This window comes from Schistocerca cancellata, chromosome 4, assembly GCF_023864275.1.
Source record: "Schistocerca cancellata isolate TAMUIC-IGC-003103 chromosome 4, iqSchCanc2.1, whole genome shotgun sequence".
Taxonomy (NCBI): Eukaryota; Metazoa; Arthropoda; class Insecta; order Orthoptera; family Acrididae; genus Schistocerca; species Schistocerca cancellata.
In genome coordinates this window covers 777,328,953-777,343,712 of record NC_064629.1, presented here as the reverse complement: position 1 = coordinate 777,343,712, position 14,760 = coordinate 777,328,953, and the positions used below count along the sequence as shown (strand labels likewise).

Below are 14,760 nucleotides of genomic sequence, written 5' to 3'. Positions count from 1 at the left end.
TCGAAGCCGACTCCAAACTTCCGAGGAGAGAGTGAAGGTGTTAAATGAGCTAATAAAGAATTTCCAGCTTGTCTTCTTGCTATCGCGGATGACGCGACGGCATCGCGCACGGAGCTGCTTGTAGCGGATACAGTTGGCCAAAGTAGGATGGTGGCGGAAAACGCAAAGAGCACGTCGCCGCTCACTTATTGCGTCACGGCATGCCTCGTTCCACCAAGGAACTGGGGGGCGCCGGGGCAATTCGGAGGTGCGTGGTATTGAACGTTCCGCAGCTGTAAGAATAACGTCGGTAATATGTGTGACCTCAGCGTCGACGCTGGGAAAGCTACGGTCATCGAATGTCGCTAGAGACGAAAAAAGTGTCCAATCGGCTTGGGCAAATTTCCAGCGTCGCAAGCGCATATATGGCAGTGGAGGCTGCAGTCTAAGAATACATGGAAAGTGGTCACTCGAGTGTGTATCATCAAGGGCGAACCATTCGAAGCGCCGAGCTAGCGGAACAGTACCGACCGCAAGGTCCAAATGAGATAAATGTGTCGTGGAGGCAGACAAAAATGTGGGGACCCCAGTGTTGAGGCAAACTAGATCCGCTTGGTGGAAGACGTCTAGCAATAGAGAGCCACGTGGACAAGGATGTGGAGATCCCCAAAGCGGGTGGTGGGCATTTTTTTTTTTTTTTTTCCAATGGTCATTAGCGCCCTGACTACTCTAAGAATGCACCGCGAGGCACAAGTTGACAACAACAACTAAAAGGGAAAACACGATAAAAGACAGACTGACAGGCATAGGATTAAAAAACAGCATCATCAAATGTCCTTAGTGAGGTTTGTCAAATTGATAAAACGAAGAACACGAGCAGCTGCTCGTGGGTCATTCGCTAAAATGGCATCGAAAGTACTTGGCAGGTTAAGATCTAGACGCAGTGTGTTAAAATCTGGACAGGACATTAAAATGTGTCGAACCGTCAGCAAGTGCCCACATGGGCAGAACGGCGCCGGCGCAGCCGTCAGCAGATGGCGATGGCTGAACCGGCAGTGTCCAATTCTTAACCGGGCCAAAACTACCTCCCCCCGCCGTGAAGGGCGTGAGGAGGACGTCCAAGCCACGGGAAGAGTTTTTAAGGCCCGAAGCTTGTTGTCTGTAAGTGCAGCCCAATCGGCATGCCACAGCGATAAAATGCGCCGACAAATGACCCTGCTAAAATCGGACGAAGGGAGACAACAAGAAGCTGTCCGAGGCTGGAGGACCGCAGCCTTGGCCGCGGCATCTGCAGCTTTGTTCCCAGGGATACTGACATGGCCAGGAACCCACATAAAGCTAACCGGAGAACCGACGTCCACCAGCTGCTGAAGAGAGCGTTGGATCCGGTGTACGAAAGGGTGAACCGGGTACAGATCACTGAGGCTCTGGATGGCGCTCAGGGAATCGGAGCAGATGACATAAGCAGAATGTCGGTGGCGGCAGATGTAAAGAACAGCCTGGTAGAGGGCAAAGAGCTCAGCTGTGAAGACCGAACAATGGCCGTGGAGCCGGTATTTGAAACTTTGTGCCCCGACAATAAAAGAACACCCGACCCCGTCATTGGTCTTAGAGCCATCTGTATAAATGAAAGTCATGTTGATGAACTTCGAACGAAGTTCCAAAAAACGGGAGTGGTAGACCGAACCGGGGGTGACCTCTTTTGGGAGCGAGCTGAGGTCAAGGTGAACGCGGACCTGAGCCTGGAGCCAAGGTGGCGTGCGGCTCTCGCCCACTCGAAAGGTTGCAGGGAGTGAAAAATTAAGGTGTTGAAGGAGGCGACGAAAGCGAACTCCAGGGGGTAGCAGGGCAGAGACATACAACCCGTATTGAAGGTCAAGAGAGTCGTCAAAAAAGGAACGATAAGACGGATGGTCGGGCATTGACAGTAGCCGACAGGCATACCGACAAAGCAGTATATCGTGCCGGTAGGTGAGTGGCAATTCGCCAGCGTCAGCATGAAGACTCTCTACGGGACTAGTATAAAATGCTCCGATCGCAAGTCGTAAACCCCGATGTTGTATGGAGTTGAGGCGGCGTAAGATGGATGGCCGTGCAGAGGAGTATACGAAGCTCCCATAATCCAGCTTGGAGCGGACGATCGACCGATATAGACGAAGTAGGACGGTTCGATCCGCTCCCCACGACATACCACTGAGAACACGGAGGACATTTAAAGAACGGGTACAACGGGCGGCCATATATGACACATGTGGAGACCAGACAGAACCCACACGTACCCTGAACTGTCAATCCATTAAAAAGGAACGAATAAAAAGAGGGAGGCGACCGCGAAGGCCCCATGTATGCATGGTGCGGAGAATGCCCGCCCTCCAACAGGTGTCGTAAGCCTTCTCCAAATCAAAGAACACAGCCGCGGTCGGGCGCTTCCGCAAGAAGTTATTCATAATGAAGGTCGACAAGGTAACCAGATGGTCAACAGCAGAGCGGCGCCTACGAAATCCACATTGTACACTGGTAAGTAGGCGTCGAGACTCGAGCAGCCAAACCAATCGAGAGTTAACCATTCGATCCATCACTTTACAGACACAGCTGGTAAGCGAGATAGGTCGATAACTGGAAGGCAAGTGCTTGTCCTTCCCCGGCTTAGGAATCGGGACAACAATAGCCTCGCGCCAGCATGCGGGAACATGTCCCTCAATCCAGATGCGATTGTATGTACGAAGAAGAAAACCTTTACCCGCAGGAGAAAGGTTCTTCAGCATCTGAATATGAATAGAATCAGGCCCTGGAGCGGAGGACCGTGATCGGCCAAGTGCGTTTTCGAGTTCCCGCATGGTGAATGGGGCATTATAACTTTCACAATTCGAGGAGCGGAAGTTAGGTGGCCTAGCCTCCTCTGCCTGTTTGCGTGGGAGGAAGGCAGGGTGGTAATGAGCAGAGCTCGAAACCTCTGCGAAAAAGCGGCCGAAGGCATTGGAGACAGCCTCAGGGGCCACAAGGACGTCATTCGCGACCTTCAAGCCAGAAACTGGTGAGTGGACCTTAGTGCCAGATAGCCGGCGCAGGCTACCCCAGACAACAGAAGGAGTAAAACTGTTGAAGGTGCTTGTGAAAGCAGCCCAGCTGGCTTTCTTGCTTTCTTTGATAATACGACGACACTGAGCACGTAATCGTTTATAATTGATACAATTCGCCACTGTAGGGTGGTGTTTAAATGTGCGTAAAGCACGTCGACGAGCACGTAAAGCGTCTCTACATGCTGCGGTCCACCAGGGGACCGGTACGCGACGTGGAGAAGAAGTAGGGTGAGGGATGGAATATTCAGCAGCAGCGAGAATGACTTCCGTGAGGTGTGCGACCTGACGATCGCAGCTTGTGAAGGTTTGATCCTGAAAGGTCGCCCTTGAGGAGAAGAGCCCCCAGTCTGCCTTGGAGATGGTCCAACTAGAGGAGCACGGAGAGGGGGTATGCTGCAGGAGATGGATAACACACGGGAAGTCGCTCGAATATGTATCAGAAAGTGCATACCACTCAAACCGGCGTGCAAGTTGGGGAGTACATATAGAGAGGTCTAAATGGGAATAGGTGTGAGATGTGTCCGAAAGAAAAGTAGGGGCGCCAGTATTGAGGCAGACAAGATTGAGCTGGTTGAAAAGGTCTGCTAACAGGGAGCCCCTCGTGCAGGATGCTGGAGAGCCCCAAAGGGGATGGTGGGCATTGAAGTCTCCAGTTAACAAAAATGGTGCAGGTAGCTGAGCAATAAGTTGCATCATGTCTGCCCTGGTAACGGCAGATGACGATGGAGTGTAAACGGTACAAATGGAAAATGTAAAAGTGGGGAGAGTAATGCGGATGGCAACTGCCTGCAGGCCGGTGTGCAACGTGATGGGATCGTAGTAAATATCATCCCGGACCAGCAACATAACCCCTCCATGAGGTGGGATACCTACCACAGGGGGTAGGTCAAAACGCACAGAGGTGTAGTGTGCCAAGGCAATTTGATCGCATGGGCGTAGCTTCGTTTCCTGGAGGGCTACGACGAGCGGACGGTGCAAGCGGAGCAGCAACTTCAAGTCCTCTCGGTTGGAGCGAATGCTGCGAATATTCCAGTGAATAAGTGCCATCGTAAGAAAAGGAAGATGAAAGAAGGGGTCACCTCGAAGGCCGCTTAGGGCCTGGCTTCGAGCGAGCACTGCCGCCGCTATCAGTAGGCGGACAGTCATCGTCCATTGGGTCTATAGGTTCATCGGCCATTTCGGGAGGATGGCCGGGAGGGGGAGCTTCCTCCGCCGGTGAACGGCCAGATGTACGGCTACCAGCGGTGCGGCCAGGCGAAACGGATGACGGCCTGGGGCGGCAACCGCTGGGTGGCGCAGGAGAAGAAATGCGCCGTGGCGGAGAAGGAGAACTGTGCTTCCTATGAGCCTTTTTGGAAGGACGTTTGGTGGAAGTACCGGTCGAAGGCTGGGAGGTCGAGGTACGTAGGAAGTCTGCACGGGATGGTTCCTTCTTGAAGGCCCGTGCATCTGACTTCGGGGTCTTCGTCTTAGCAGAAGCTGATGAAGGGGCTGGTGTCTGTGGGGTGATGGGAGGAAGAGGAGACGTCGACCGCGCGATCTTAGCACTGGCCGAACGGACGACCGTGGTGCTGAAGGTCAGATCGCATGTCTGGGTTGCTACCTCCCTGGTAGTCCGAGGAGAGGCGAGGACAGTACTGTATTTCCCCGCTGGGAGCAGCGCGGGCTTCCTACTAGCCAATAGCTTGCGAGCAGCCGAGGTGGACACTTTCTCTTTGACCCGAATTTCTTGGATACAGCATTCTTCCTTATAGACAGGACAGTCGCGGGAGGATGCGGCATGGTCACCCTGACAGTTCACACAACGAGGAGACGGAGGTGGACGGTCACCCTCATGGGCATCCCTGCCACAAATGACACATTTAGCCGCATTGGAACAAGACTGTCGAGTGTGATTGAAACGCTGACACTGGTAGCAGCGCGTAGGTGTCGGGACATAGGGGCGAACAGAAATAACCTCGTAGCCCGCCTTGATGCGCGATGGCAGCTTAACACTATCGAAGGTCAAGAAAAGTGTCCGGGTCGGTACAAGGTCATTGTTGATCTTTTTCATGACCCTATGGACAGCCGTCACGCCCTGCTCAGCGAGGAAAGATTGAATCTCCTCGTCAGTCAATCCGTCGAGGGAGCTAGTATAGACTACACCACGAGACGAATTCAAAGTTCGGTGGGCCTCCACCCGGACAGGGAACGTGTACAGGAGTGTGGCCTGTAGCAGTCTTTGTGCCTGAAAGGCACTCTCAGTTTCTAGTAATAAGGTACCGTTACGCAACCTGGTACAAGATTTGACAGATCCGGCTATGGCATCTACGCCCTTCTGGATAACGAAAGGGTTGACAGAGGAAAAATCCTTTCCGTCCTCAGATCGAGAAACGACGAGGAACTGTGGGGCAGGCGGTAGTGCTTTTGTCACTGGTGGCTGGTCACGTTTCCGTTTTTGGGCAGAAGTCGAGAGAGATGGAGTAGAACCCATTGCGGAGGAATCCCCCATGATTGCCAGCGTCTCCGATGGCGCGCTCCTTCCTTGTGGGGACCCTCTCAGAGGGCACTTCCGCCGTAGGTGAATGTTTACACCTCAGGTCACACCTCCCGAGAAACAGACGGAGGGACCAATCGGCATGGTCAGAAGGTATCAGCTCAGGCAATCACCCCTCCCCAGGCCTGGCCTTTAACAGGGGGTACGCGCGTGCCTTACATGTCTACCCAGGGCGGGGAATTACGCGTTACCCCGTCACCGGCTACGCGTGCGAACGCGTGGGTCGGCCTTCAGGCACGCACAGGGAGGAAGGAAGAAGAGGAAAAAAAGGGGAGAGAGGGAGTAAGAGGACAGACTGTCTCAAACGTCGAGGCGGAGACCAGAGAAGGCAAGGAGAAGAAGGCAATGAGAAAGCAAGGAGAAGAAGGCAATGAGAAGGCAAGGAGAAGAAGGCAAGGAGAAGTCAAGGGAAAGAGTAAGGAAGACAGTGAGGTGGAGAAGAGCAAAGAAAGGAACCAACAAAAGGAAGGAAGAAACGAGAAGTGAAAAACCAAAAAGACCACAATTATAGGTCGCGGAACCGTCCGTCTCCGGACGCAGGCACTAACTACCCCCGTGAGGGGGATGGACTCCTTTTAGCCGCCTCTTACGACAGGCAGGAATACCTCGGGCCTATTCTAATCTTCGGACCCGCAGGGGGGGTGGTGGGCATTGAAGTCCCCAACCAGCAAATAGGGGGGTGGAAGCTGGCCAAGAAGATGAAGGAGATCAGCTCGTGCTATTGGTGTGGACGATGGAATGTATACAGTACAAAGAGAGAACGTGTAACCGGAAAGGGAAAGACGGACGGCGACAGCTTGGAAGGAAGTGTGTAAGGGGATTGGGTGATAATGGAGAGTATCATGGAGAAGAATCATGAGTCCTCCATGGGCTGGAGAGCCTGCAACAGAGGGGAGATCATATCGGACGGACTGAAAATGAGGGAGAACAAAGCGGTCATGGGGACGCAGCTTTGTTTCCTGAAGACAGAAGATGACTGGCGAGTAGGATCGTAAGAGGATCGACAATTCATCCCTATTGGCTCGAATGCCGCGGATATTCCAGTGGATAATGGACATGGGGTGAACAGAAAATGGAGGAATGTGACCAAAGTTGCTGTCAACTCAAAGACTGCTCGGAGCTAGCGACCGACAGCATGGAATGGCATTCAGCCGAAGGCAGAAGATCCTGATCCATAGGTTGGTCAGGAGCAGCCCCTGCCACCAGCGATCGGCCGGTTGACCGGCCACCAGCAGTGCGCCTCGGTGACACAGAAGACGGCCGAGGGCGATTTCCGCCAGGTGGTGCTGTAGATGGGACACACCGTGGCGGAGAAGGAGAGGAACTGGGTTTCGTTGTAGCCTTCTTGGAAGTATGATGTTTAGATGAAGGAGGAACCGATGGTTGTGAAGTTGCGGTACGTAAAAACTCTTCACGAGTATGCTCTTTTTTCGAAGACTTGGCGTCTGACTTTTGGGCTCGAGATTTAGCAGAACCCGACGAAGGTTGAGCCATAGAGTGGGCAGGCGAAAGTGGTGAGGTTGAACGGGCGATCTTGGCGCTGGCCGATCGGACGACCGTGGTACTAAAGGTGAGGTCGCAAGTCTGCGTGGCCGCCTCCTTTGTTGGCCGAGGAGAAGCCAGGACAGTGCTGTATTTTCCTGTCTGAGGCACGGTGGGCTGTCGACTGGCGAATAATTTTCGAGCAGCAAAGGTCGACACCTTTTCCTTCACTCTTATTTCCTGGATGAGCTTTTCGTCCTTAAAAACGGGGCAATCTCGAGAGGAAGCAGGGTGGTCACCCATACAGTTGATGCAGCGAGGGGATGGAGAAGGACAAGCACCCTCATGGGCATCCTTGCCACACGTAACGCATTTGGCCGGATTGGAACAGGACTGGCTGGTGTGATTGAACCGCTGACATCGATAGCAACGCGTAGGGTTGGGGACGTAAGGGCGAACGGAAATTATCTCATAGCCTGCTTTGATTTTCAATGGGAGTTGAACTTTGTCAAATGTCAAGAAGACAGTGCGGGTTGGAATGATGTTCGTGTCAACCCGTTTCATAACTCTATGAACAGCCGTTACGCCCTGGTCAGACAGGTAGTGCTGAATTTCCTCGTCAGACAATCCATCGAGGGAGCGTGTATAAACGACTCCACGCGAGGAATTTTAAGGCACGGTGCGGTTCCACCCGGATGGTTGGTTGGTTGTTTGGGGAAGGAGACCAGACAGCGTGGTCATCGGTCTCATCGGATTAGGGAAGGAAGTCGGCCGTGCCCTTTCAGAGGAACCATCCTGGCATTTGCCTGGAGTGATTTAGGGAAATCACGGAAAACCTAAACCAGGATGGCCGGACGCGGGATTGAACCGTCGTCCTCCCGAATGCGAGTCCAGTGTCTAACCACTGCGCCACCTCGCTCGGTGGTTCCACCCGGACAGGGAAGGTGTGGAGCAGAGAAGTACGCAGCAATTGTTGTGCCTGGAGGGCACTGTGTGTTTCTAAGAACAGGGTACCATTCCGTAATATGGAACAAGACTTTACAGGACCTGCAATTGCGTCGACACCTTTCTGAATAATAAAAGGGTTTACCGTGGAGAAGTCGTGACCTTTGTCAGACCGAGAAACAACAAGGAACTGTGGCAACGATGGAAGAACCGTCTGTGGCTGAGACTCAGTATACTTACGTTTGTGAGCAGACATAATGGGAGGTGAGGAAACCATTGCGGAAGAATCCCCCATGATTACCGGCGTCTCCGAAGGCGCGCTCCTCCCTTGTGGGGGCCCTCTCTGAGGGCACTCCCGCCTTAAGTGATTGTTCACACCTCAGGTCACACCTCCCGACAAACGGCCGGAGGGACCAATCGGCACTTTCGGAAGGTATCAGCTCAGGTAATCACCCCTCCCTGGGCCTGGCCGTTACCAGGGGGTACGTACGTGTCCTACCTGTCTACCCGGGGCGGGGAATTACGCGTTACCCCGTCACCGGCTACGCACAAAGGGCGTGGGTCGGCCTTCAGACACGCACAGGGAGGACTCAAACGCCGCAGCGGAGAAAAGGGTAAAGAGAAGAGGTAAGGAAAGGAGAAGGACAAAGGAAGGAAGAAGACATACAAGCAAAGAAGGCAAGGAACGCGTTACATTTACGAGCGTCCGTCTCCGGACGTAGGCACAAACCATACTCCCAGATGGGGAGAAAGGGAAGGAAAGAGCCAGAGGTGAGGGGAGGAGGGGCGAAGATAGGGGATGGGGAAGGATGCGGAAAGGGAAGGTATGCAGCCCGGAAAGGAAGGAAGGCCACATTAGCTCGGGGTCCCTTGCTCGCTACGCACGTATCCACAAAAGAGTTGTGGACCCCCTGGGGTGTGTGTGTGTGTGTGTGTGTGTGTGTGTGTGTGTGTGTGTGTGTGTGTGTGTGTGTGTGTGTCTAACATGCCTGAAAAGTTGGTAATTCATTTATAAAACAACAACATTGCTTTTCTAATGCCCACTCTCTGACGCAGGTGCAGCTTTTCTGCCGGGTGACGTAATGTGAGCGCAGCCAATCTCAATACGATTGTCGGAATAGCCCTCGCTGCACCGAGGCCATCCAGGCTGTATGGTCTGCCTAAGATACACAAAGACAGAATATTAGAGCTACCGGCTCTCCTAAATACAGGCTGGCAATGTATCTGACTAAAGCATTGGCAGCTACGGTCGGTCGCTGTAGACATCATTAAAAAAGCCACAAAAGTTTGTTGTTATCATAAAACAGATGAGGATACGCCCAAATGAAGTTATGGTTAGCTTTGATGTGGTCTCATTGTTTACGAAGGTGCCTGTGGAAGACACATTAAAACTGTTGGCCACTCATTTCTCCCCGGAAATTTTGAAATAATTTTGGCACACTGACGACCACTTACTTCTTGTATGGTGGAAATCATTATGAAATGTCTGATGGAATGGCCATGGATTCACCACTGTCACCAGCCATAGCTAACTGTCTCATGGAAGATTTCGAAGAAAGAGCATTGAACAGTGCTCTGTTCCTGCCATCTTTCATCTTCAGCCATAACGACATTTTTAATATGGCCGCATGACAGTGAGGCAGTGCAGCAGTTTGTTCATCATCTGAATGATATACATCCAACATAAGATTTACAGTGGAGGTGGAAAAGGACAGGAAGTTGCCTTTCTTAGATGTGTTGGTCAAACGGAAATCGGACAGATGACGCAGCCATTGTGTGTACAGAAAATTGACTCACACAGATCTGTATCTCAATGGGTGTAGCTTTTACCATCCAGCTCAGAAGAAAGCTAAGATGAACATATTAGTACACAAAGCCAGAACTATTTCAGACAAGGACCACCTCTATTCCGAGATTAAGCACCAAAATTTCTGATCATTTGCTCAGTGATATAAAATGTCTGACAGGCAGCAAAGAAAAATTTTGAAAACAAATTTAAAAAATATTGTGCCCGTTGGACACTATGAACCGGCAGTATACCCATGGGCTTTTCAAGCAACAAATACGCCAGGAGAAACTGAAGAATCACATCAAATTAAAAAAAGTTTCTGCTTGAAGACTCTTCTATAGAATTTCTGTCACTTAATGCACAGAAGGTGGTGGTCAGAAATTACATCTGGGTCTTTTCTTTTTTAAATAAGAATGAAAAAGAAAAAAGACTTGTAAACGATCAGCATGCAGCCGTATTCACAAAACACAGGGTGAACATAAAGTCGGGGAACAATTATTTATTGCACAAGGACTAAACATTGTACAGATGTCACGCTACATCGCGTGGTAGAGTCGGTACATACACCAGATCTTTAATGTGTCCCCACAGGAAAGTCACATGGCGTGAGATCTGGTGACTGGGGAGACCATTTCATGAAACAGCTGTCCTTTTCTGTAGCACAGACGATCCAGTGATGCGGCAGCTCCGTGTTCATGTACTCACGAATTTGAATGGTTTCGTAGACAGCTTCTGTTGCAGGACTTTCCACACTGTCATTTGAGGCATTTCGAGTTCACAGGATGCACAACACACCAATTTCTTTGGACTCCTTATGAATGTCTCTCTTACGCACTCCACATTCACTTCATTCACATTGGGACGTCCACTACTCTTTCCCAGGCACAAGAAATCCGTCTTAACGAATTTGTTGTGTCAGTGGCCTTCCTTGTTGGTAGCTTCTTACTGTACTTGGTTCTAAACATCAGTTGAACAGCTGTAACACACTTGTTTTTGTCAAACTCCAACACACAGAAGCCTCACTCTGCACCTGAACTCATCATGTTTGCAACTAATGCTGACTATTGGCAAATTACCACACTACACTCTGGTGGTATATACGAAAAAAACCTTCAGAGTTTCTCTTCAAAATGACATATGTATGATATCTGCACAATGTTTGGTTCTTGTGCAATAAATAATTGAAGGTGTTCCCGGACTTTATGCACACCCTGTAATGTTTGATGCAAATACAAAATGACTTGTTCCACATCATTACGACTTATCATACAAATGAGCCATGAATCATGATACAAACACAGATCAAAGAAGAGTACACCAGCAGTCATTTTGGCAAATAACAGTTCCATTGAATTACAATCCTAGTTAGGCCTCCATGGAAGGAAGTCTACATCGAGTAATAGAATAAGTACTCGAGATACTACCAATGACCTGGCCATGTATGTGACAAAATTCGATACCTTTTGAGCGAGATGTGTATGTACACAATTTTTTCTGGCCTTCAAAATATAAGAGGCAGTCATAGGCTAAGATCCTTAAGTATTCAAAAAGGCAGCATACTTCAAACAACAAGGTGGTGGTGGGGATGCACGGCAATCGTCTCTGCAACTGAAACAATTAGGGATGGTCACACGAGGTGGTTTCATGAAGCAGCAAACCACAGTTTCCACAACATATTAGTCATACAAAGGTAAGACTAGGCCCAAAGTTGGCATTTAAAACACTGCATTGGAGGTGGGAAATATAGTTTCACATGGCAACAGTAGACCTCGATTTTAACTTATTCAGGAAGTGAATCCACCTCAAAACTGAGGGTGTCAACCTTCTGCTCTATCAGGCTTGGATTTTTACGATGTACGAAGCAGATTTCTTGTCTTTTCAAGTTTTCGTATAGTTCCCCATCCTTCTGCAGCATTAACGTCCAGTAAAAAATTAAACCCCGTACCATCCCCAGGCTCTTATGTTGCAATGACAGGTATATCAAGTTTATTTGAAGACAGTAACATTTGAAACTAGGTAGGAATTGTTTCATTTTGTCAAACCAGATTTGTAGTTTTGAGGAAAGAGATTTTCTCAAAAACATTTTCGGTACTGTCTACAAAGAACATAGGTTTGGTAGATAGAAAGGACCCTTCATCAGTCCAGGTGCAAATGGAAAACTGAGGAATAAATTTTTGTAGTTTGATCCTGCTGTCTTCTCATGGCATGGCTGAGGAGTGAACATTATTGAACCCTACAATCTGTGCTGAAACATTCACCTCTGTACTGAGTCACTGCCGGAGCCTCACAGCCACTAACTGTTAATTTTTATCTTTTCACTCTGCAAGATATCCACCAAGACACTGCCTTCTCTGGTCGAGGATCCCCCTCCACATGCACCACTCGGCCTGAGCTATGGGTGCCTGGTTTAAAGGCTATTGTCCAAAGCTCCCAAAAAGACAGCCACCTTCTCAGCATCCACAAGGAGGTATCAAATTCAGGCATGAACAGCGAATTCCCGGGACCGCCCATGACTGCAGCGCCTTAGACCACACGGCTAGGTGGCCGATTCCTGAAGACTCCAAAACATTGGTTATTCATCGTGCTAAGTACAGATCAATCTTCCCCATACAGCCCACACTACACTACTGGAAAATTTAGAAAAAGTGGAGATCAAACACATGGATCTCTCAGTCTCTTCTGGTACTTCATTCATGAATAGAATACAAAGCTCAAAAGGTATTTTCATTAGCAGGCTAATCACATAAAAAGTGGACTAAGGAGAAAAAAACTGAAAAACAAACACTCAGGATTACAAAAATAAATAAATAAATAAGCAGCATGTCCTAATATTCTGGGGGAACTTGCACATTTCAAACAAGGCTTTATATATTTACTCACCAAGGAAGGGTTTCTCCGCACAACAAGCTTCACATCATCTGAAGATACCATACTCCGTTTGGCATGTCTGGAAAGAAGAGTTCAGGTGCTTTCATTGCAAACAATAAAGAACATAAACTGGGCATTTCTAAGCATCCACATAAACAGACAATCATTCTTTAATTTATGGGTAGACACATACTTTGCAAATAATTCCAAATCTTCAGCAATTGAACGAGCTTTCTTCCAAGCCATTTCTGCAAAAACATTCACAACCTCAGATGAACATGTTACACCAATCTCCTTCGACGTCTCTGTAACAACTCTGTCGACCTCTTGGAATAAGATAATCTTCAGTATCTGAATAGAAAAACACAAAGTTAGTAACATCTACCTAAAACTGATACTTATGCACTGCTTGCTACAAAAAAATCTTTATGAAAAACTGTTTATTGGCAGTACAAAAATAGTAATGCTTAATAGCAAAATTTTAAAACATCTACTTACACAAAACAAGTGGAAAATTAATTATTTTACTAACTACCATTTAATTTTGGATCAGTCCTAATAAATGAGGTATCCTTCAAGCTGTGCCAGTCCATGCAGACTCTATAAAATCAAACATTTCAATCTCTGAAGAAATTAAACTACTATATGCCTCAAATACCTACACAAATTTAAAACAGAAAGTTAAAGGCTAAAGCTCTGTTGTTATTTCACCATCTTTGGAACTAATGTTACCAAAGAGAACTGACTAAAAAAAAGTAAGTTTCATTATACAGCAATGTACAGTGACCAATAAACTAATCATGGTTTTATAAACAATAATATGACCGCATTGCAAAGTTCGTTTGGGGTACAAAGATGAATGATATATAGAAATCAATAGACTCGATAAATTATCTAATCATTTCCTCAAATCAACTTACGACGCTCAGGTGTGGTAAGTTTGAAATACAAACTTTTATCGTCGGTGAACTACTTCACTTGCAGAAGGGTACATTCACGTTTCGCCAATATTTCTATCGGCATTCATTCACTTATATAGTCGTACTAAGAGTTGTTACTAATACTTATTTCTGTGCGCATGAACAACTTGCGCTCTGAATTTACGCAAACTGACTCATACGGCTTATACGACATTGTCTGTTAGCACACATCCTTTTGTTGCTCTGTGCATGACACTTCCTTGCTGTTATGGCAAAATTCTATTTAACTACACTGCTGGCAAAACGCAGCACCACATCATTTGACACACATTGCTTCCACAAAATACAACCACAATTCCACATATTTCAGTTGATGCGTTACAAAACATGACTACCTTCCTTTCACGCAAGGAAAAACAAAACAAAAAAAGACTTACTTCTTCTTTCTTAAGAGTAGACATCCCAGCTGACATTATAGCAACTCAACAATACTCCAAACTCCAAATCCAAATTACCGCTGTTTGCCACTTCCGTTAAACATCTGCAAAGATCATCACAGTAAGATACACACGGCTGTTCCAACGAGTGAAATTTTAACTCGTTGGGCTGGTGTAACCCCTCTGGCGACTGGCTACAGACCCATCACAGTCTAACAAACACGCTAATATAACAGTCGCGACACTCACTGCTGTAAAAGTTGTTACCGTTTGACAGATGGAGCGACACTAGCGCTCGAATTGGCGAGTAAGGTGAACATCAGACGTGTCGTATGCATAACGTTTGTTTTGCATCCATTTCCCACGAAATTTATGAAATGTTTGAGTTATTTTCTTGCCTCCAAGGGTTTGTGAACTAACAGAAGGCATATATGTTTCTAAAAATGATTCTAAAATAAGCACAAGTATGGACAAAACCCATGAATCGAGTGGCAAACTACAACACATTCGTGAAGAAACACTTGTGACGTTGGATAGAATTGCAGCTTACCTCGTTGATATCGAAAGAATATAAACACACAAAATCGTACGTAAGAAGCACAGACATGTACCTCTACATGGAAAAGCGATCGACAGCTCATTTATCGTTCTGTAGGCCTACTTGTGTTTGTCATTGTCGCCTGTTACCACAAGTACGACCTTCATCTTTATATTATTCTAAGTA

General features: G+C 48.1%; 1 protein-coding gene across 1 annotated transcript in view; it reads right to left on the bottom strand.

The window, feature by feature from the left end:
• The window catches only part of LOC126185021 (centromere protein S-like), an 80,467-nt gene extending 66,286 nt beyond the window's left edge, over positions 1–14,181 (bottom strand). Inside the window, exons 1-3 of the mRNA XM_049927745.1 lie at positions 14,037–14,181; positions 12,873–13,030; positions 12,692–12,758 (exon numbers count right to left, since the gene is read on the bottom strand). Coding sequence (XP_049783702.1) covers positions 12,692–12,758; positions 12,873–13,030; positions 14,037–14,072 — 261 coding nt within the window. The 5' untranslated portion in view covers positions 14,073–14,181. The remainder of the gene's footprint in view (positions 1–12,691; positions 12,759–12,872; positions 13,031–14,036) is intronic.
• Positions 14,182–14,760: the final 579 nt, after the last annotated feature.